Consider the following 24199-nt stretch of genomic DNA (forward strand, 5'->3'; position numbering starts at 1 on the left):
TCCATGGATAACCTATTGAGTCAAAAGACAACTAGTCAGGCCAAAGCGGGTAAAAAAGCTGCAAAACAGAAACATTATGCCACATTAAATTGTTGTGGGCCGGGGCCTGCCAGGGGAACATGAAAGAGGCCACACACAGATTCCTTTTGGAGAGAGCTTTGGACTCAATGAGTAGACACATGAGCAAAGCTCACCCTCCCGAGTTAACAAAATTTGTGGACAAGAAGTTATCCTTGAAATTAACTGGTGGCAGACATGTTCAAGGAATATTGCGGGGATTTGATTCCTTTATGAATCTTATGGTAGATGAATGAGTGCAGATGGCAGCAATAATATTGGAATGGAGACTCACAATTGCATACAAAGTTGCAGAAGAGAAAACTTTCTCCTTTCTACCTGTGCTGTTTAAATTTTTCTGTTAGTATATATTAGTATATACTGTTAATTTTTTTTAAGCTGATGATTTTGAAGTTATCTCTATAATAAGATTTTGTGTTCATTCTTTTTTTTTTTTTTTTTAACAATTTTATTATGTGTTTTTAATCCTCACCCGGGGATATTTTTCCATTGATTTTTAGGGAGAGTGGAAAAGAGAGAGGGAAAGACAGAGAGAAACATCGATGTGAGAGAAACACATTGATTGGTTGCCTCCTGCACAAGCCCTAACGAGGGCCCAGGCCAGGGAGGAGCCTGCAACTGAGGTACGCGCCCTTGACCGGAATCGAACCCGGGACCCTTCAGTCCATAGGCCGACGCTCTGTCCACTGAGCCAAACCAGCTAGGGCTCGTGTTCATTGTTATTTCTCAAACTTCCTTGAGTGGGAGAAGGAGGAAGTAGCATTACAGCTTGGAGCTGGCCTAGTCCCCCAGCCTTAACCGTGATAGCCGGTAGGAGTTATGCTATGTGTGTTGGAAAAAGGATCGAGAACCACTGGCCAAGAGAACAGAATCTAAACTTAGTGCAGTGCAAAAGGCCCTTCCCAGTCTCCCATTTCCTACCCACCTTTCCAGTACCGTCTCCTGGCACTTCCTTTGTGTATTCTACACAACCCCACTGATCATCTCTGCTCCCAGACACACCGTGTCCTTCCCCTCCTGTGCATTTGTGCCTGCTGTGACTTCTCATTCCCATCATGCTTCAGACCAGCAGATCTCCAAGTGTGGTCTATGGGCTCTGTGGGTCCCTGCAACCCTTTCAGGGGGTCCATGCAGTCAAACTGCTTTTATATAATAATATTAACACTTTATTTTCCTTTTTCACTCTGTTGACATTTGCACTGGTGGCTCAGAAGCCATGGTGGGTAAAACCTCTGGTGCCACAACACATTTCAAGGCAGTGACAGCAAGCTGCAGTAATAGTCATTGTATTCTGCCATGTACTTGCAGTATTAAAACAAAAACCAGTTTTGCAGCAACAGTGTTCTTGATGAAGCAATAGGAAATATTTTTATTTAAATTTTATTGGCTTGCCCTGCAAACACACCTTTTAAAGATAGTATATGATGAAATGGGAAGTGTGCAGAAGCTGCTTTTGCTGCAGACCAAAGTGCCATGGTTGGCTCAAGGAAAAGCACTTGAATGAATTGCAGGCAGTAGTTGCTTTTTTCATGGGACACTATTTTACTTGAAAGAACAATTGAAGGACTTGGGTATTACAGAGGTTTTTAAAAAATGTTGATCAGTGCTGTATTGTGTTATTTGACTCTTTACTAATGTACTTGTTTGAAAAATACAGATTTTTTTCATAAGGATATACTATGTTAACATGTAATAAGTTTATTATTTTTGAATGAATTAATCATTTTAAATGTTCTCGGATTTCTTATATAGCAAATCTCAATAGACCTAACCCCCACACACAAAAGCTCTTTGAGGTCCTCAGAAATTTTTAAGCATATAAAGAGATATTGCTACCTAATCGTTGAAGAACCTGATATTTGAGGCCCTTGCTCCTGGTGCCCCCTTACACCCTTGTGGGCTTCTGTGCTACAGCTGGTTTGATCTTCATCTCTGATAGCAATCACTTATCTCTGCATGTTCCATGTCACTTCCTGTGCTCATGTGCTTCTTCCCAGTGTTTGTATATCTGGCAAGTATATTGCCTGCTCTTTAAAACCCAGTCCCTGGAAACCCGTATGCGTCTTCTGATTTTTAGAGATCCCGCGGATGTGTCTTCAGAGAGTGACAGCGCCATGACCTCCAGCACCGTGAGCAAGCTTGCTGAAGCCCGGAGGACGACTTACCACTCAGGGAGATGGGTCTGTGACGACCACAATGGGGACACCAGCATCAGCATCACAGGGCCTTGGATTAGCCTCCCCAACAACGGAGACTACGCTGCCTACTATAATTGGGTGGAAGAGAAGAAAACCACGCAGGGGCCTGGTGAGAAGCAAGACTGTGTTCGGAAACGTTTATAAACATGAATTTTGTTTGTTTTGTTGTTGAGGGATTACGAATTTATTCGATCATCCACACACCAGGTGGCTGAGCCTGGATGGCTCCAGCCAACATGTATATTTTTAATTGAGGTAAAATTTATATAACAAAATGAACAGTTATGAACAATTAAGTGGCATTTAGTACATGTACAGTGTTATAAAACCATCACCTCTGTCTAGTTCCAGAACATTTCATCACCCCACATGGAAGCTCCAGGGCATGCAGCAGCCACTCCCCAGCGCCCTCCTGAGCCGAGCCCTGGCCATCACTAATCTGCACCGTTTCTATAGTTGTGTCTATTCTGGGTATTTCATATAAATGGGATCATACAAAACATGGCCTTTCGCGTTTAGCTTCTTTTACTTAGCATGTTTTCAGAGTTCGTCCACATTGTTGCATGTATCATTCTTTTTATGATTGAATGACATTCCATTGTATGGATATACCACATTGTTTCTCCATCTGTGGATGTGCTGGAAAAATGTATTTCAGATATTTCTCCTCTTGGGGGTCGATACTGCTTTATCTATATAAAAAGACCTCACTATTTAAAGAAGCATAGTTAGCCTGAGTTCCATCCCATTTTGATAGTTTTTAACTTTGTAAAGAGCTTGTTTCACAGTCCTAACTGGAGATTGAATACCACACTAGAGAAACCCTTTAACACCCCTGTAGCTTTTCTCTGGTGGAGAATTGTTCATTTAGTCATTCAGCACATACTTAGTGAGATGTGCTTTAGTCATGTACTGGTGATACACAGGTGGTGTCACCCAGACAGGTGTGCCTCCCTTCCTGTGGGGAGGACAGGAAGCAAGCAGTCATCAAAAGCATTGTACGCTGAGTGCGTGCTGTGGGTGGGGACTTCAGTTTCATTTATGCTGGGCCTGTCTAGACCCACTTACTTAGGTTTCACTCAGTGAAAATCATAGCAATGAAACATGGACCTTTTATTAGGAAGGAGTAAAATGTTACCATAAATGTAATGATAAATTAGAAATCATAAAATGTAGGTTCATTCATATTTTTTGCTGAAATTAAGGTGGTTCTGTGTGTGGTGGTTGTTTTTACACTTTAGACATGGAGCATAACAACCCTGCTTACACCATCAGCGCTGCGCTGTGCTATGCGACTCAGCTGGCCAACATTTTGTCTCATATACTCGACATAAATCTTCCTAAAAAGCTGTGCAACAGGCAAGTAACTGAAGGCAGTGATGTCTTCTTCGTCGTGGTTCTCTTATGCTCTTTTTGTGTTCTCATTTGTTCTAATGAATCCAAAATCAAGAATTGAAGTGTTATTCAGACAGAAATGACCATAGATACTGAGATTAATTCCATAAGCCTCATGTGGTACAAAGTGGTGTTATCTTACAATTGCATGTGAAGTGTTTGAGAAGACCACAGAGAATTCTCCCACTTGCAAAAAGAACTGAAGGAAAACCCAGGATATTCAGAGGGTGTGCTCATGTGCAAGAATTGGGTAAACACTTGGCAAATTTTGTTTTTTGTTTTTAAAATGATTTTAGAGAGAAAACATCAATTTATTGTTTCACTTGATTTATGAATTCATTGGGATCAAGTCAGCATTTGTCTTTTGTCTTTCAAAAGTACAAATACGAAGACAAATGCTCATTTGTGGCGTATTGGGACACACTCTAACCAACTGACCTACCCAGCTGCGGCTGTTTGATTTTTTTATAACAAAAACATGTAGTTTAAAATTAAAAAAAAAAAAATGTAAAGGTTTACAGTCTACCCAAATCCTACTAATACTTTCCTACCAACCTTTAGTTTTCCTTGCATTTCAAGCAAATATAAGTATGGTTACCGTCTTTTAAACACAAAAGGTATCATGCTGTACCAAGGTGTTTTAAACACCTTTTTAAGTTTTTATTTATTTAACAAATAGTTATTGAGTGTCTGCTATGTGCCAGGCACTGTTCTAGGTACTAAGAAGGTACATTGGTGATGAAAGCATAATCCCTACCCCTTTGGCCCTTAACTTTAATGAAGGGACAAATAAACAGTATGTCAGATGGTGACGTGCGCTGTGGAGAATGTTAAAGCAGGGTGAGAGGAAGGGGATGTGGAGGCAGGGAAGGGCTTGCAGTGTTTGAGTGGGCAGGTGTGTGATCATGTGTGAACCTGAGGGAGGAAGCGAGCAAGCCAGTGGGCCCTGGGGAGAGGCTGTGAGCAGAGGCGGCCTGCAAAGCCCTGGAGGAGAGAGCTGCAAGGAGCACAAAGGAGACCGAGTGCATCAGAAAGTAGGAGTGCAGATCGTGCGGGGCCTTCGGGCCTTCAGCTCTCATCCTGCATAAAGTGGGCAGCTGCAGAGTTTTCTGTTGTATAGGTGTCCCAGGATCTCACCGGTCCTCTTTTGACACTTGTGGATCATTTACACATTCATTTTCCACTAGTTTGCAAGTATTTGTGTAGAGTAAGTTTTCAGAAGTGGAATTGCTTAGTCAAAGGATCTATGTATTTGTAATTGTTACAGATTCAGTGAAATTGTTCATGAGGGGAATAGTTCATTCCTAGAAAGTTTCTAAGTACATTTAAGAGGCAAAGGCCTCAGGGTAAGTTTTATACTGAACTGCAGTGTAAAGTACACTCTTTAAAATGAACGTTGTAACATAGAATTTCCTCCAAAAAATACAACTTTACAAATTATGTTTGTTTTACAGTGAATTTTGTGGGGAAAATCTCAGCAGACAGAAATTTACTCGAGCAGTAAAGAAACTGAATGCAAATATTCTTTACTTGTGCTTTTCTCAGGTATGGAAAATGTGCTGTGAACTAATTTTTAATTTCTTAACATGGTTGAAAATAGTAATCAATTTTTTGTTTTTTTCTAGCATGTAAATTTAGACCAATTACAACCACTGCATACCCTCAGGAATCTAATGTACCTGGTCAGCCCGAATTCTGAACACCTAGGCAGGTAAGAAGGGTGTCTGTTGCTTTTCTCTGAGTGGTACCGTTGTGACGACTTTTAAGTGGAGTTGTATGTGTTGGCAGTGTACAGGGGCCTGTTCCTCAGCCCCAAATCTCCAAACAGGACAAAAATACAGTCCCATATAGAAGGAAGCAATGGCTAATCATATTTGAGCCATTATGGTTCTTAACATAATCATTTCTCAGAGAAATTAATAGCATTTTAACATCTAAAACCGAAGAACCCCAGGGTTCCTGGCCTTTCCTGTGCTGTCCCTGAAGGTCAAACGCCGTTTCTTTGAATCCACATGTTTCTTCTCTAGCCTGTTGCTTGTGCATCATCTTTTGTGCCTGCTCATTCCTTCCCATAACAGTTCTTCACAGTCCTCTCTCTGTCACTGAGTCAGTCTGGCCACCATTTGTTGGATAAAGGGTATGAGATGTTTATGGGATGAATAGTTTAAAATCCATTAGCTTAAAAACAGGAGTAACAAAAAAGACCAACCAGGACTGGTCTAAGGGGTCTTTTCAGTTTCTCAGCCCATAAAAAGCATGGCATTCATGAGGCTGATCTTTGGTCACGTCCAAGAGTCCCTTCTCTAGGTGCTGATCTTTTTTCCTTGTCCTTAGAGGTCTGTCCATTCATTTCTGCAGATAGGGCTTGGCTATTGTATTTGTAATTTTGAAAGACAAATAAAAGGTGGGAAAATTTTTTGGGGTCTCTTCCCATCATTCATTTGCTTTGACACAAACCAGGGCTCAAGGGGAGTCCCCTCCACTGACCAGGATGCCTGGTTTCCTTCACATCGCAGTGAACTTGCTATGACAGTCTGCCTTCAGCGGTTGTCTGATGTTTCTCCACTCTTCCCTCCCCCTGCCTAAAACAGTAGTTAACTTTGGAAAGAGCTGTGGACTCTCTCCAGGAAACTGCACATGCACCTTGAATGTTTTGCCATTGTATAGGGATTTCAAACCCCGTAGCCCAAATCCCATTCATTAATTTAGGAGCCACAGAAAACCTTTAGAAACCCATCCCAAATTTAGTGGTTGATTTCTGTGGGTTTGCTTGCCATCCTCTCTACCTTATTTGTAAATGGTTCAATGTTAGGAAATTTATTATTCGTAATAAGGACTAATATTTATTCACACTTGGCTAAAACTTTACATGTCTTAAATCTCTCTTTTTAAATATGTTTTTATTGATTTTGCAGAGAGAGGAAGGAAGAGAGAAAAAAACATCAATGTGAGAGAGAAACATTGATTGGCTGCCTCCTACACACCCCCTACTGGGATCGAGGCTGCAATGTGCCCTCATGGGGAAGCAAACTTTTGGTGCATGGGATGACACTAACTCAACTGAGCTACACCAGCCAGGGCAGGATTATTATCCTTACTTTCACACGGGGAAACGTGGTAGCAGGCCAACTAACTCGTGCCCATGCTCACAGAGCCAGTAAAAGTGGTGGAGCCAGGTCCCAACACACCTGGCTGACGACTCCCAAGTACTAGGTACTCATGCTTTTAACCATGCACATTAACCTTATCACATTAACACACTAAAGAAGAAAGAACGTAGGACTAACCTGATACAGATGCCAGAAAAGCAATGGATAAAATTCAGTTCCCCTTAATAAAGAAAACTATCAAATTAAAAAGAGATTATTAATAAAGGATACCTACCATAAGCATGGAGCAAAAGCTATGTTTAATGGCATATTGCTTACATAGACATTTAGGGGCAGTACCCTGTCGTCAGGAAGAAAAAGGGTGCCCTGCTTGCACTGCTACGTTAACATGGCTCTGGAGGCCCAGCCAAGGCGGGACATTTTAAACAAGGAATAAGGTGCATTTATATTGGAAAGAAGGAAACCAAGCTGATCTATTGTAGATGGTATGATTAAACTGGATACCCAGAAGAACTACGAAGCTGTTAGAAATGATACTTGTATGGCGTCTAAATATAAGATCAACATACATTAAAACAGTTGCTTTCTTATGTGCCAACCACAACTTATTAAAAAAAAGTAAGGGTAAAAAAGATCCCTTTTACTTTAGCAACAAATGCTATAAACTATAGAGAAGTAATCCTTACAAAGCACATGCAAATTTATGTAAAAATTTTGGAACTAAAAAAAAAATATTCAACCTGTAATTTTTGAATGTCTGCCCAGCACTGTATGAGGTGTGGCACTGAATGCAAGGAGGCCAGGGTGGTGATTTTCTAGGAGGAAGGCTCAGTATTGTAAAGTGCTACTTCTCCCAAAAAGGAAACCTGATCAGAATTTTAGCAGATATTTCATGGAACTTTGATAGGCTGATTCTAATGTTTAACTAGAAGCATAGTCTGCAAGGAAATTTTGACAAATAATAATAAGGGATGGTCTTGGCCCCTTTTAAAACATAGTATAAAGGTAATTAAAACAAGACCCTGTTAGCATGCAAATCGGTGGAGCAATTAAAGCAATAGAAGAGAGTCCAGGAACAGACCCTTGTGTATGTGGGAAAATAATATATGATAAGGGTGGCGTGTTGAATCATAATAGCTCAATGGTGGTGGGTCAGTTGGGTATTCATATGAGGAAAATGTTGGATTTATACAACATTCCACATACAAAAATTAATTCCAGATGAAATAAAAGACTTTAATTTTAAAAACTATAACTAGGAGAAAAGAGTGTTTATAATCATAGGGTGGGGAGGGGATTCCCAAGCAAGCCACAAAACCCAGAAACCATGTAGGAAAGGAGTTACATATTTTTCTATGGAAAAGCTCTAAATGTCTCTGGTAAAAGATACCATAAACAATGTTAGAAGACAAGCAATAGATATATTTTACAGTCTCTATAAGAGACAATGGATTAAAATCCAGACTCCTTAAATCTTTCAGGTCAATAAAAGACAGGCAAGCAACCTCATAAAAAAATAGAGAAAGTATTCAAGCAGGCAGTTCACACAAAAGAAATGCAAGTAGTCACAATTCAGAGGAAAAACATCTTTAGCCTCAATCAAGAACAAAGAAATGCAGTTCAAAGCATGTTTCCATTTTTCATCTATCAGGTTAGCAAAAAGGAAAGGACATGATGTCCAGTGTTGGTGGTTGTTTAGGAAAATTGGCAATCTTGTATTAGGGGTGGACTTCCTTGTGGATCTGAGTTTTCTCTGGGCTTGCCCTTGAGTCAGCCCTCCATTTGGAGGGCTCTGTCCTAGAGACGTGCACACACACAGCCAGGCTCTCGTCACATCTGAGCTTTCCTGGTCTGTGTACCAGGAGGTCGGCGCTTCAGAGCCCCCTTTCCACACCTCCCTCAGTCAGGCTGAGAGAGACTGGTAATGGAGCTTGGGTGGGACGTCCTGTTTCCATGGAGACCAGCTAAACTGAGGATTCCATCCTGAATCCAACATAACTTACTCTTCTTTGAAATAAATGCAAACTTACAGAAAAATTAAAAAATAGTACAAAGATGCATATACCCTTTACCCAGATTCATCTTTGTTAGTGTTTTACCCCATTTGCTTTGTCATTTGTGCAATCTCTCCCCCCTCCTCCCTCCTCTCTCTCCATAAATACACACACACACAAATTTTTTTTTCTGAACTCTATGAGGATAAGTTACATATGTCATAGCTCTTGACCCCTAAATAGTTCAATGTGTATTTTCTAAAAATGGGAATATTTTCTCTTCTTTTTTTTGGGGGGGGGGGGGATGATATTTTCTTAACCACCGCCCAGTTATCAACATCAGCACGTTTAACATTGATATAATACTTTAATCTACTGCCGATACACACGTTTTGTCAGCGCACCAGATAATGTCCTTTATAGCATTTCCCCCTCCAGGATCCAATCTAGCGTCGGGTGGTACATTTAATTGCTATGACTCTAAATTTGGAACATTTTCACAGCTGCCTTTGTCTTTTATGACATTATTTTCATTTTTCAAATAGAACTTTAATTTTGCGATTGGGTGTTTCCTTGCAGATGCAGGCTATGCATTTTAGGCTGGGACACTGCCTAGGTGGGAGTATCTCCAGATACCACATTTGACCATCTGTCCTTTATTGGTGACGTTAATTCACAGTCAGGATGCTTTCTGACTTGGCCGCTGTGTAATTCCTACATGCTTCCTTCCTTGCAGTGTGGGACCATGCAATTGTTCTCCTAATCAGAATCCCCCCCTGGATTTATTATCTATTGACGAGTCGTATCTGAGCCAGTCTTTACTGTGCTGGTGCCTACATTCACACCTTACCATCCAAAGTCTAGAGTTTACTCTTGATGCCGTACATTATATAATATTTTTGAAATAAGCTGTTGGCAAAAAGAGACTTTTAAAAAGCCAAGAAGATCAATCATCTTGTTGCCTTAGTCGATAAGGATAACATCCTGTATCATGAGAAACTGAATGCTCTGGCTTCAGGGTCTTGAATAAAAATATGTCAGTTATTCAGCTAAACTGAAAATTAGAAGAATTATTTTATAATTTGTATTTCCCAAAGACATTAAGCAGAAAGACTTAATTCTTCCGCTAGTTAGTTCTGTGTGATGTGTGTGTGGCCCAGGCATGCTGGGCAGGTAGTAGATTATGCTGGAAGTGATGGGAGAAGCCGCCTCTGTAAGGGTCTCTTCGGCTCCTGGTGGTGCTTAGAAATGTAGGCTAGTTGTTGGAACTAAAATTGTTCCTACTGACCACTGTGGGAATCATTCACTAGTTTTTCATGTGAGGTTCTTAATTGAGCACCTGCTCCATGCCAAGTGGACTCTGCACTTTGGAATTCCAAGCAGAGAATGGGTCCAATGGCTCCAGTGAGGGACTCCGCTTGAAGGATGTGCCACTTCCCCCCTGTATCACTCAGGCCTGTCTCCTGGAAAAACCCTTCAAGAGGGGATCTGGAGACAACAGCAGTCTCATGCCAAGAAGGACCCTAAGAGTAGATAAGGCAGCCTCAAGGCTAGCAGAAAGGAAATAGTGATGGTGGAGAGCTGACCTGGACCTGTGAGGGAGCCGGGGGAGTCAGGAGACTTAACCCCCAGACAGCAAAACTGAACAGAACAGAATCCGAGAGCCTTGTATTTGGGAAAGGAGGGAGACCAGCTAAGACACTTAAATTGTGAACTTCTTTTTTTTTTTAATTGATTTTGAGAGATGAAGGGAGAGGGATAGAAAGAAACATTAATGAGCGAGAAACATCATTGATCACTGTCTCCTGCATGCCCCCTATTGGGGATAGAACCTGAAACCCAGGCATGTGCCCTAACTAGAATTTGAATCATGACCTTTTGGTTCATAGGTCAACACTCAACTGCTGAGCCACACTGGCCTGGCAAATTGTGAACATTTTTAATAGGCAAACACCATGAGAGGGACAGTTCTTCAGCAAGCTAAGGTGGGTGGGGGGCAGGACTGGCTGGTGGTGGTAGCAATAGAGGGAGGACTAGAGCTGGGGGACACGTTGAGGATGGGAAGGGGACTTATTTGGTGGTGTCAGGCAGGAGGGTGAGGGAGGAGGGAGGAATCCCAGCTGGCTGTGTTTTGAGACCTTGTTGACTGGCTCAGATACCCGAGATGAGAGTGCGGTTAGTAGCACTCAGTCGGGGAGCTCTGACAGATGGGTGATTGGGATTGGAGCTTGGAGGAGAGGAATCTGGAGGAAAAAAGAAAAAAGTCTTTGGAGTGGACTTGTTTGCCAAGGAAAAGCAAAAAGGGAGAAAATAAGTAAACTGTAAGGAGAACCACAGGAAACAGAAAAGGGGCACTCAGAGCTAAGAAACAAGTTGCAGTGGTTGTTGGTTTATGGGGAAAGTTTCAAGGGGAGGAACGAAGGGTGTGGGGAGAATCCCCTCCCAATTCTTGTTCCCTTCAGCCCTTGCAAAATCACGACTTCGGGGTGGAGGCCTGGGAAGCTTGGCAGTCCCTGGTCTGAGGGGCTTCGTGGAATGTAAATTGTTCACTAGAGACCAATGGGAAACCCTGTGGCACATCTTCCAATGAATGGAAACATGTAAAGCCCTAAAAACAGTGCCTAGAGCAGAAACATTGGCTATTGCTGCCCCAGCTGGGAAGCAGGGCTGTCTTGTAAGAATGAGGTCTAGTTGGCCCTGGAAGAACGGGTCAGAGGTGCAGGTCTGCGGAGGCGCTTGGAGGCCAACGCTAGGCTTTTGTCATTATACTTTAAAGAATTTGGGACCACAGACTAAAGGGCAGGTTATACTTTCCTAAGGTATTTCTCATTTCTGTTATTTTTGCTGTCCTCTGTCATTTCTCCCTAAGTAATTACTAGTGAACCTCTTAAATGAACTGAGGCATTAGGCCTTACTTGGGAGCAACGAATGAGAGCTAGGGGCTGCTGAAGCGACTTGGTCCCACCCTATAGCTGGTTGCAGGAAGTCCCCTGGAGAAGATGCAGCCTGGCTCCCCAGAGGCAGGAGTGACAGGCACTGGAAAGGGACAAGGAGAAGCAGGCCTGGTGGGGTTTGTTCCACACGGCGGCACTGAGGGGCTGTCACAGGGAGTGCGGCCTGAGAAAGAGAGGTGGAGACATTACTAGGGAACTTTGGGCAATAAAAAGTTTTACTGAAAGACCTTGCAGGAATATGAATATTCCAGATGAATATATTTTAAATAATCACATCTCATTTTATGCCATAAACTTGTCCCTAGAAAATTGTTGATATCTTAAAATGTGTGCGGGAGCCGGCTGTTGACACCAGTCCCAGGAGGCTTTGCTAACATGTACACAGCCATATCATTTAGCCCCTTTGTGTCTTGAGTTTAATAATTGAGGGCTTCCGTAGGCAGAGGACATCTTAATTTCCTTTGTATACCATTTGATACTGGTTCCACTAACTAATATACCCAAGTATACATCATGTGACTGTTTTTGTCAAAACTGTGTCATTGGAATGTAGAGATAGTACAGTTGTTTAAAACAAAATCATACTGTGAACCAGTATGGATGGTCTCACGGGATGGGTTTTTTCTGTCCAGGGTCTTCACAAATAAAGTAGGTAGAATTGAGACGTGTGGTATTCATTAGTTGGATGACAGGTATTTAGATAAAGAAAAACTGAATTATAGACCAACAGTGAGTGGACACAGTGCAGACTTGGGGAACGGATGCAGTGATAGCTCTGGGTCTCCTACATGCATCAGGTCTTCTGTCACCTGTGTCACGTGTTGTGAGAATGGTGGTGTCTTAGAGACCCTTCGCTGTCGGCACACAGGTCGGGACCCTTTGAAGTGCGCGCAGACCTCGAGGAGTCCATGGAATTTGTGGATCCCGGAGTTGCTGGAGAATCAGATGAGACTGGAGACGAGCACATAAGTGATGAGGAAACCGACTTGGGCACAGACTGGGAGAACTTGCCAAGCCCCCGGTTTTGTGACATCCCTTCCCAGCCCGTGGAAGTCTCGCAGAGCCAGAGCACCCAGGCCTCCCCGCCCATCGCCAGCAGCAGTGCGGGCGGGATGATCTCCTCTGCTGCGGCCTCGGTGACCTCCTGGTTTAAAGCTTACACTGGACACCGTTAACGAGCATGGATCAAAATGTGCCAGATTCACATCAGGAAAGTAAACTAGTAAACTATGTATTTAGGTAAGATCATGCCTGGAACAAAAAGTTTTTTTAACTGTTTTTTTGATGTTGTTAATCCTCACCCGAGGATATTTTTCCATTGAGTTTTAGAGTGGAAGGGATGGGGAGAGACAGAGAGAAAGAAACATCGATGTGAGAAACATACATTGATTGGTTGCCTCCTGCATTTGCCCCAGTCCGGGCCTGGAATCGAGCCTGCATCCCAGGTATGTGCCCTTGACGGGAATCGAACCCGAGACGCTTCAGTCTACAGGCCGAACTGGCTAGGGCTAAACTATTTTTGTTGTTTAAAGCAGGGAGATAGGCATTTCTTTGTCAAATGGCCAATGGTGGTGACAGACATACTGAGGATAATAAAATAGAGGAGTCAAAGGTCCTTCTACCCAGACTAGTGTTGGTGGAAGGCGAACCAGTGCATGAGGCCAGTTCTGTTGAGGCAGAAATTCATCTAGGCTCCCTCTAATCACAGGCCAGAGGACCCAGACCCGGCCGACATGTTGGTCCTCGTGATGCTGATCACAGGCCAGAGGACACAGACCCGGCCAACATGTTGGTCCTCGTGATGCTGAGACTATTCCTGTCACTTTATGTTGTAGAGATTGAATCTCAAGGAACTGATTCTTGATGATTAGGACTTGAAAGATAAAAAACTGTTTAATATGAGTTTGTTTTTATGCGATCATTTTTGTATAGAAAACCAGCAGGCAATTTGAGATACTTGATTTCTTTATAATTTGGTCATGTTTGGTTTTTAGGTCAAGGATTTTGGTTTTGTTTGGAAGGGTGGTGTTTATTTTGGGGGGGTAAGGGGGGCGGGAAGTAATTTAAACATTATTTCACTTGTGCTGCTCTGTCGTAGCTCATCAGACATTCCTGTTTTTCTTTCTCCCCACACACCAAAGAAACTAAGCTCTTTTCTTTAGGACCCATATCCATGAACAGAAGAAATTCTAGCTGCAATAATGTCCTAGAGATTGTAAACCTATTTTCTTATATTCTGAGTGGAATTTAGTTCATTCTTACCTAGATGATTGAATTCCTACCATCTACACTATGTGCAGTTTGAAATGAAACTTATTTTCTATGAGTGAAAGATTAAGTCATTAAGGTTGTTTGCTAATGAGGTTACTAGTAAAAGCCACTTTTAATTAAGTGGCCTTTAGTAGTTTTCTGGTGTCCAATTAGTTTCTAAGGGATATAGTAGGTGGCAGGTTTTTCCAGGGAAAGCTATCCTGCCTGTTTCCTAGAAGTCTTTGTTGCTCTAAGGACACTACCTTCCTCAGAAATGCAGAGGAAATCATAGCTGGTATTCCTCCTGTCTCCTGGGGGAAGCTCCAGGGAAGGATGTTTCCTCACCCAGAGACCATTTTCAGCTCGTTTCTTGTCATTGTCTAGTGACAATCTTTTAAGAAAACCGTAGAGAGGCATTATGTACAAATATGTAAGTAGTTTATTTTTAATAACTGCAAAAAAAAATCCTATGTAACTACAAAAAGAAATCCTATGAAAAATTCCTAACAGGCATTATTACCATATCTTGTTAGTGTGATTAGCATGACAGTACCCCAGATAAATCACTTGGGGGTTTGCCCTGCCCAGCTTCTTTTCTCTTTGTAATTATTAGAGATGACCTTTGCCTCCAAACCCGAGGTGCTGTATAGCTTTTGCTATTGGTATATTTAGTGTTTGGCAGAGTTTGGGGTAGAGTTGCAGAAGGGTTGTTTATTCCTACCCAGGAGTCCCAAGTTCCCTGAGTATGAATTTGCCGCTTTAGGAGGAAACAGGCTCCGCTTTAACTGCTCAGCTCTATGTTGCTGGGCTGTGTTGTGCCATCCAGGCCTGTAATTCATAGAGTGGTTGACTTGGACAAACACCAAGTGAACGTAAAATCCCATGAGGTAAGACTTACCAGGTACTGCCAGCCCTCCAAAAGAAGAGCTTAGTCTCAAGAGTTGAAAGACTGGGATTTGGGGCTTGAGGGTAAAGCTTGACTTCAGCTGAAAGATGCATAATAGTCCCGGTTGTTCTCAAATAAGCCTCTTGGAAACCATGAATGTGAGATGAAGCTTAAGAACAGAATCCAGAGATCACAAACTCATAACTAGAGTAATTCAACAAACCGTGCAAGGATATGGGAGATGTAGGGATTGATAGGGTATATTTTGTTGTTGTTTTCAACTAGAGGCACTTTACTTAGGGGTTAAAATGATCAAACCCTTTAGTGGTTATGAACACCAACATACTGGCTTACACTGCTGAGGTATTTTGGTTTTCATTATTTTGCACTGGATCCACCCTGTAAATATTCTTAAGTATACATTTCAACCACTGTTTTTTTCTATTCTTTTTGCTGCTCATTAAATTCTTTCATGTAGGTGCCAGAACCATAGGTAAACAGCTTTTTTAAAAATTGAAGCTGGTTTTTATTTTTAAACAAAAAGCCATAGACCTTGGTCCTTTATTCCACATTAAAATGATTTGTTGAAACAAAATAATACTAATAAAAATCCAGAGGCACCAATAGGCCGCTTAAAATGGTTTGCTAAAGACTTTTTTGTAATGGAGTCTGACTAAGAAAAGTTTTGCACATCTGTAAGTTAAGACAAAAAACATGTCAGCATTGGGTCTAGCAGACAGGATACATTTAAGGATTCGTGTGTTGGTAATTTGGAAAAAAGCATTTGGTGGCATGCTGTTAAAAGAACTACAGTGTCTGGGAATCTCTTCTGTGGTGTCATGTTGCAGGAATTTCCCATTGCTCTGCAACTTCCAAACCAGATTGAGTCATACAAATGTTTTCTAAACTTTTATTGTATTATTACAATAAACCTTTTACCAGTATTTTGCTAATATGTATGTCTTTTTCAAACTAATTAATCAAATGAGATCTAGCCCTGGATAATTTTATATAAATTATAGGATAATTTTTTTCAGGATTTTTTTGCCAAGCAAGGAAATATGCTTGCTAATACTTCTATAAAATTATTGATCATGGTGGTATTCATAACGGTCCATCTTTAGGAAGCTGGGAAACCAGTTGCTTACCAGTTACATACTTTCTCTAAAGATGGATTTTTCTTTGGTAGCCATCACATGCTGCTGTTGCCCTACGGTGACATGGTGTCTTTTAACAGTCCTCTAGGGAGGGATTAATTTATAGCATAAAAAGGAATAATTTGTGACAATAGGACACTAAAGGGGAGGAGAAAAAGGACTGAACTTGCACAGGTAAATAAAGATAAGATGCAATCAGAAGAAAAAGGACTGTGAAAATTTTTTAACATAAACCTAATGAATCACAAGGGCAAAAAACACTCACAACCAGAAACACAGGACAACCAGAAAACTAAAGATAAAATGGCTATATTAGGTTCTCATATCAATAATCACCTTAAATGTAAATAGACAGAACTTACCAATCAAAAGGAAGAGTAGCCGGATGGATTAAAACAGGGGTCCTCAAACTTTTTAAACGGGGCCAGTTCATTGTCCCTCAGACCGTTGGAGGGCCGGACTATAGTTTAAAAAAAAACTATGAACAAATTCCTATGCACACAGCGGCGGCAAAAACACCCGGCGGGCCAGAAAAATGTTTTCGGGGGGCCGCACGTGGCCCGCGGGCCGTAGTTTGAAGACCCCTGGATTAAAAACTACATGTTGCCTTCAGGAGACCCATCTCAGCTACAAAGACAAACAAAGGCACAATAATTTTGAGAAAGAAAACAAAGTTAGAGTTGGATGTATATGCTACATGACATCAAACTATATTACAAGGCTATAGTGATCAAAACAGCATGATACTAGCATAAAAACAGACACATATATACATAAAACAAAATAGCCTGTAAAAAAATCCATTCCTATATGGTCTATTAATATATTTTAAAAGAGGCAAGAGCATACAATGTGATAAAGACAGTCTATTCAATAAATGGTGTTAGGAAAATGGACAAATACATGCCAAAAAAATGAAACTAAACCTTCTCACGTGATATACAAGAAAAAACTAAAAATGGATTAAAAACTTAAATGTAAGACTCAAAACCATAAAACTCCTAGAAGAAAACATAAGCAGTAAAATCTCTGACATTTCTCTTAGTATTTTTTTCTGATATATGGCCACAGGCAGGGGAAACAAAAGAAAAATTTTAAGAATGGGACTACATCAAACTAAAAAGCTTTTTTAACAGCAAGGGAGTTTGCCAATGATATATCCTATAAGGGGTTAATATTCAAAATTTAGAAAGCACTCAAAACCCAAACCCAAATAATCCAAATAAATGGGCAGAGGACCTAAATAGACACTTCTCCAAAGAGGACACACACACAGCCAATAAACATATGAAAAGATGTTCAACATCACTAATCCTCAGAAAAATGCAAATTAAAACTACAATGAGATATCACCTTATACCTGTCAGAATGGCTGTCACCAATAAATCAACAGTTGTTGGTGAGGATGTGGAGAAAAGGGAACTGTGGGTGTGAGTGCAGATTGGTGCAGCCACTATAAAAAAACAGTAGGGAGATTCCTCACAAAATAAAAAATGGAACTGCCTGAGGAAATAGGGATTCCATTTCTGAGTATATATCCAAAGAAACCCAAAACACTAATGCAAAAGAATATATGCTCCCCCATGTTCATTGCCCCATTATTAATAGCCAAGATATGGAAGCAACCCAAGTAACTTATCCATAGATGAAAGGATAAAATGGTGGTGCATAAATACAATGGAATATTACTTGGCCATAAGAATGAAATCTTAGCATTTGTGACAGTGTGGGTAAATCTACAGCTGTGCTAAATGAAATAAGTCAAAGAAAATTCCATTTGATTTCACATATATGGAACCTAAAGAACAAAATAAATGAACAAACAAACAGAAACAGACTTACAGATACTGAGAACAAACTGAGGATTGCCAGATGGGAAGGTGGTTGGGGGGCTGGGTGAAAAAGGTGAAGGGATTAAGAAGTACAAATTGGTAACCACAAAATAGTCACAGGGATATAAAGTACACCATAGGGAATCCTATCTAATAAAAGAATAATATGCAAATGGACCATCACTCCAACATACAAGATGGCTGCCCCCATGTGGACACAAGATGGCCTGCAAGGGAGGACAGGGGTGACCGGGCCAGCAGAGGAGGGCAGTTTGGGGTGACCAGGCTGGCAAGGGAGGGCATTTAGGGGTAATCAGGCCAGCAGGGGAGGGCAGTTAGGGGTAATCGGGCCAGCAGGGGAGGGCAGTTAGGGGCAATCGGGCCGGCAGGGGAGCAATTAAGCATCGATCAGGCTGGCAGGGGAGTGGTTAGGGGCAATCAGGCAAGTGAGCAGTTGGGAGCCAGCAGTCCTGGATTGTGAGACCCTTGAGGGGTCTCAGATTGGAGAGGGTGCAGGCTGGGCTGAGGGACACCGCCCCCCCCCCATGCACTAATTTCGTGCACCGGGCGAATAATATTGTAATTACTGTGTATGGTGACAGGTAGGTACTGGAAACATTGGGGGTGACCCCTTTGTAAGGTATATTATTTTCTAACCAGTATTCAGAACATAGGAAACCAATCCTATCTAATAAAAGAGAAACATGGTAATTGGCATACAACCGCTACCCTTCCCATTGGCTAATCAGGGTGATATGCAAATTAATCACCAGCCAAGATGGCGGTTAACCACCAACAAAGATGGCGGCTAATTTGCATACTGCAGGCAGGGCGGGACAGCGCCATCCCGCCTGCCCTGCTGCCATCTGGGCCTGCTATTTGCCACCCGGGGGGCAGGCGGCCCCTATGGGAACAGACCCAGGGCTGGCAGCGGGACCCCAGCAATCGGCCACCGGCCACGCCCACAAACGGACCTCCCAATGGGATCCCGGGCTGAAGGCACTGATCCGCCACCAGCCACACCCACAAACTTCCATCCCGAGGGGATCTGAGGCTGACTGGTGCTAATGCACCGATCTGACACTGGCAAGGCCCACAAACAGCCCTCCAGGGGGATCCGAGGCTGACCGGTGCTAATGCACCCATCTTCCACTGGCCATGCCCACAAACGGCCCTCCAGGGGGATCCCCAGCCGACAGGTGCTAATGCACTGATTTGCCAAAATGCACACCCAGGCAGCCTTTGCCCTGCACGAACTATGCACCTGGGAGAGGGGAGTGGGGCCGCTGGGAGCAGGCGGGAACTTCCCGAGGTTTGTGTCAGGCAGCTCAGAGCAGAGTGCGAACTATCCCCGCTGGCAGCTGCTTGCTCATTCACTTACTCGCTCATTCATTCACTCACTCATTCACTCACTCAGCAAACCCACTCAGGTCCATGGCACCAGGCCAGGCACTGAAGTTGAAGCAGGATAAGACAGAGCTATGTCCTCAAGATGTTAGAAATTCAGTATGCAGCCAGGAGAGGGGTGCCAGGACGCTGGGAGCAGGGGGGAACTTTCCCGGGGTGGGCTTCAGGGAGCCGGGAGTGGGGCCGGAACTTCTGCCGTGTTGCCGTGGCAACGCGTTCCCTTCCCCTTAACTGCTTGCTCATTCGCCTACTCGCTCATTCATTCACTCATTCACTCACTCATTATTTACTCACTCGGCAAACTCCCTCAGGTCCGTGGCACCAGGCCAGGCACTGAAGTTGAAGCAGGATAAGACAGAGCTATGTCCTCAAGATGTTAGTAATTTAGGAGGGCGAAGCAGGCACATGAACGAGGCAGTTGTATGCACAGATGCAGTGTACTGGGTTCAGTGAGGGCTGTAACTAACGCCGACTTTGTTCTCTTGATAAATTGGGGCCTTGGGAGCCAGGCTGCCCCAAGCCTGTAGGCCTGTGCCTAGGCCAGGAGTGGCCGGGGTCCCGGAACATGACAGAGGGTGCAGGTCGGGCTGAGGGGTCTGGCCCCACTCCTCACCCTCACCCCTGAGTGCACAAATTTTTGTGCATTGGGCTACTAGTATAAAATAACTAGAGACCCAGTGCACGAAATTCGTGCATGAAGGGGTGGGGTTCCCTCAGCCCAGCCTGCACCCTCTCCAATTGGGGACTCCTTGGGGGATGTCCCTCTCACAATCTGGGACCGCTGGCTCCTAACTGCTCACCTACCTGCCTGCCTGATCACCCCTAACTGCCTCTGCCTGCCAGCCTGATCACCCCTAACTGGTTTCCCCTAACTGCCTCTGTCTGCCTGCCTGATCATCCCTAACTGACCTTCCCTGCTGGCCTGATCTCGCCCCCAACTGCCCTCCCTTCCCAGCCTGGTTGCTCCCAACTGCCCTCCCCTGCCAGCCTGATCTCACCCCCAACTGCCCTCCCCTGCAGGACTGATCTTGCCCTCTGCTGGCCAATTTGGTTCTCATTGGTCAGTTTCTATGCCAGTCAGCATCAAAAGCTCTGCCTCCTAGCCAGCCATTGGCTCCCCACAGCACCCAGATTTGGTTTTGATTCGTCGGTTTCTATGCCAGTCAGCATCAGAAGCTCCGCCTCCTAGGCAGCCGTTGGTTCTTCACAGCACCCACATTTGGTTCTGATTGGTTGGTTCCTATGCCAGTCAGCGTCTCTGGGCCTATCAATGAACGAGGCCTGATCAGAAAGGCGGGGCTGATCAGCAGCCCCGGTGGAGGCATGGCTGCTGGCCAGACTGGGAGAGAGAGAGAGAGGCAAGTGCTGATCAAAAGCTGCTACAGAGGCAATGAATCAGTCCCTGCTTCTCTTCAGGCCTCTCTCAAGCCCTGATTCGCAGCCCCCTCAGCAGTCAGTGCCATGGCAACCCAGCGCTGACTGCAGGACTGACTTCTGGTTGGTCGGGCCTTGGTCGTTATGATTCAGGGATTTTATATATCAGGATACTGATTTCAGAGAGGAAGGGAGAGGGAGATAGAGAAACATCAATGATGGGAGAGAATCATTGATTGGCTGCCTCCTGCACACCCCTTACTGGGGATCAAGCCCGCAACCCCAGCATGTGCCCTTGACTGGAATCGAACCTGGGACCCTCCAGTCCGCAGGCCAACACTCTATCCACTGAGCCAAACCAGCTAGGGCAGGATACTGAATGTAAACTGTGATTGGAAAAAAAGAATTAATGAAAATGTCCATATTACCAAAAGAAATCTACATATTCAGTACAATTCCTATGAGAATCCCCATGGCATTTTTTACATATATGGAACAGAAAATTCTAAAGTTTGTGTAGAGCCACAAAAGACCCCAAATAGCTAAGGCAAATTTTTTTTAAAAAAAGAACAAAGCCGAAGTCAAAACACTATAGTATTGGCAGAAAAACAGATATGTAGACCAATGGAACAAAATTGAGAACCCAGAAATAAACCCACACATATATGAGCAACTACTTTTCAACAAAGGAGCCAAGATTACACAAGAGCAAAAGGAAAGCCTCTTCAATAAACGGTGTTGGGAAAACTGGACAGCCACATTCAAAAGAATGAAACTAGACTACTATCTTATACCATATACAAAAATTTACTCAAAATGGATTAAAGTCTTGAATGTGAGACCTGAAAGAATGAAATACATAGAAGAAAACACAGACACTAAATTTATGGACTTTGGTTTCAGAGGTGTTTTGTGAACTTCACCCCAAGGCAAGAGAAACAGGCGAAAATAAGACTTCTGCACAGCAAAAGAAACCATCAACAAAACAAAAAGTCAACCAACGAAATGGAAGAAGATATTTGTAAATGGTATTTCCAATAAGAGGCTAATATCCAAATTATATAAAGGACTCATACAACTCAAGACCAATAACTTAAAATCCAATTGAGAATTGGGCAGAGGACCTGTATAGCTACTTTTCCAAAGATGGTAGCCAAGTCACCATTTCTGCTTAGGAGAGTCAGTCAGGGCTGGGGCAGAACTGTTCATGTAGTAGAATCATGCTCAACTGCCTACGAAGAGGGTCTGGTGAGGAAGGCCCACAGCTCCGTCCCAAAGTGGGAGGGCTGGGAGGGCTGGCTCCATCCATATCCTCCCACCAAACCTCAAGCACTTGTGCAAACTGGGTATCTAACCTCACAATGGGCAGGCACTGACAGTTTGAATACAACCTTGCTCTACATTTTACTGACAGTCTGGCAACTGAGTTTGCATACTTTTTTTTTTTTTTAAAACTGCGTTTTTTAAGAACTCCATCAGTCTCTATACTACTTAACAGACTTCTGAAAATTCCAGTTTGTAAAGCAACTGTTTGATTCTCTGATGGGGGTGGGTCAGATAGGAGGGAAATAACTTAAATAGCACAGGTGATTCTACGTCAGTTAACTGGCAGGTGGGATCTATTGCTCCCCAAGTCTGTTTCTGCACACCGCTTGTCACTCCGCAAGAGTACCCCATCTTACACGGCTTACACATTCCCCACCACTGTATATGTCATCCTGTCACCCTCTACTGGGTGATGAACACAAAGGATTTCCTAGAATAATTTGAGTGGTACGTCATTTCCCCCAAATTGCTAACCTTAGAACCTAATCCCTGCTGTTTTGTTTTTTTTTAATATTTTATCGATTTTTTATAGAGAAGAAGGGAGAGGGATAGAGAGTTAGAAACATCAATGAGAGAGATCGATCAGCTGCCTCCTGCATGCCCCCTACTGGGGATGTGCCCACAACCAAGGTACATGCCCTTGACCGGAATCGAACCTGGGACCCTTCAGTCCGCAGGCCAATGCTCTATCCACTGAGCCAAACCGGTTCGGCGTCCCTGCTGTGTTTTATCATTCCAAAGAGGAAAGCAAAATTTAGAACTTTGTAATTTTTAACTTTCTTATAGTCCTCCTTAATCCAAAAAATTTGAGACAGAGACCTAAAATTAATTGGTTCTGATATCTGTGCCCTGCTAATTAAAAAGGGGATGTAGGGCCTTTGAGGGGTTGTTGCAGTATATATTTGCCATTGCTCTGCTCCCAGCTACCAACTCAAGAGGCTCTGTTCCTTTTAAAATAACACCAAGGTCAAATAAGCCATCTAAAATTGGGGTGCTGCCTAACTGGTTTCCCTTAAGCCAGTTAGCTATAAATACACTGGATGCTACCCAAGGGTGCATAACCACAGTGATGTTTATTCTTCCCATGACGTTGTACAAACACTAGCTATGGCCACAAATTTAGGAATGGCGTGCATGTCAATACAAGGGATTGCACATTTCTCACACAGGTACTTTCACCAACACACAGAGATTGCAACACTAGCTTGTCTGAACCCCAAGGAAAATAGGGATAGACGCTTTCAGATTCTCAGAGTGTCATGTCAGGTGCTTAGCCCAGCAAAGAATGCACTTAAAGGAATGTGGTCCCTTACAGACACTAAGACTAGATAACACCAGCTCTTATTGGTGCAGTTTGCGATATATGGCAAGAAGGGTTTTGGTGCAGAGTGGCTTTATTCTGTCATTTTTTGTGTGGCAAGCTATGGGATGAAAGAGAGGATGAATAGCCAGTCAGCTGAGTGAAGAAAGAATGAAGGCAACTAAAGCCCTGGAAAATGCCTGGGAATGCCCATGTAATAAAAAGTGCTGGAAGCCAATCCAAATAAGTGGGCAGGGAGGCCCTGAAAAGTTCCAGTTAGAAGGGGAGTGGAGGGCTGGACAGAGCCCAGGAAGGGAACTCCAACATCATGTGTAACCTCACCTTCTGCAGTTAGCCCATAGCAGCCTGCCACCAGGGGAGCCCCTGGCAACAACAGAACCCAGATCACACCAAATGCACACTGACTGTTACCCAGCAGAAGTCCTCAGGCTGCCGTGGAGCATCCCTAAGAACGTTCCCATGGGGCCAGCTGTGGCCAGAGGAGGGCTTCCTAGATCCCTTTATCCTCCCTTCAGGTTTCTCATACTAGATGGGAAACAACCCAGAGCAGTAAGAATCTGCCTGTACCCCTCATGTTAAGATGGCCACTAGAGGGGAATATAAACATGTTATGGAGAGTGTACTGGAGGCACTGGGGATGGCATGACCAAGCTGCCCTCTCTGGGCCCAGAGTGAAGTCCAGATACAAAAATGGGAATGAAATGATAGATGCACAGGGTACACCCAGCCAAACCCAGTGGGCAGGCCAAGGTTGGGGGTGGGGTCCCAAAGAAGATACCTCCTGAGCAGAGCCATCAGTGTGCTAAGGGGATGTGGTCAATTTGATCGATCCTTTCACGTGGCTATTTTAAAGCCAGAGTCATTTTGACAAGGCCGGGAAATTTAATCTTAGCTTTTTGTCCATTTCCAATTCATTT

The 24199-nt window shown here is 43.3% G+C and overlaps 1 protein-coding gene across 3 annotated transcripts in view; it reads left to right on the forward strand.

The window, feature by feature from the left end:
- Positions 1-15818, forward strand: part of ATG14 (autophagy related 14) — a 35000-nt gene extending 19182 nt beyond the window's left edge. For 2 of the 3 annotated variants that reach the window (XM_059695353.1, XM_059695365.1), the window contains exons 6-11: positions 2156-2385; positions 3518-3635; positions 5126-5216; positions 5297-5382; positions 12598-12968; positions 13438-15818. In XM_059695353.1, the coding sequence (XP_059551336.1) occupies positions 2156-2385; positions 3518-3635; positions 5126-5216; positions 5297-5382; positions 12598-12904 (832 nt within the window). In that variant the 3' untranslated portion in view covers positions 12905-12968; positions 13438-15818. Of the gene's footprint in view, positions 1-2155; positions 2386-3517; positions 3636-5125; positions 5217-5296; positions 5383-6586; positions 9986-12597; positions 12969-13437 lie in introns of those variants that run through there. The other variant, XM_059695359.1, reaches the window with a different exon arrangement.
- Positions 15819-24199: the final 8381 nt, after the last annotated feature.

The sequence above is a fragment of the Myotis daubentonii genome, chromosome 1, assembly GCF_963259705.1.
Source record: "Myotis daubentonii chromosome 1, mMyoDau2.1, whole genome shotgun sequence".
Taxonomy (NCBI): Eukaryota; Metazoa; Chordata; class Mammalia; order Chiroptera; family Vespertilionidae; genus Myotis; species Myotis daubentonii.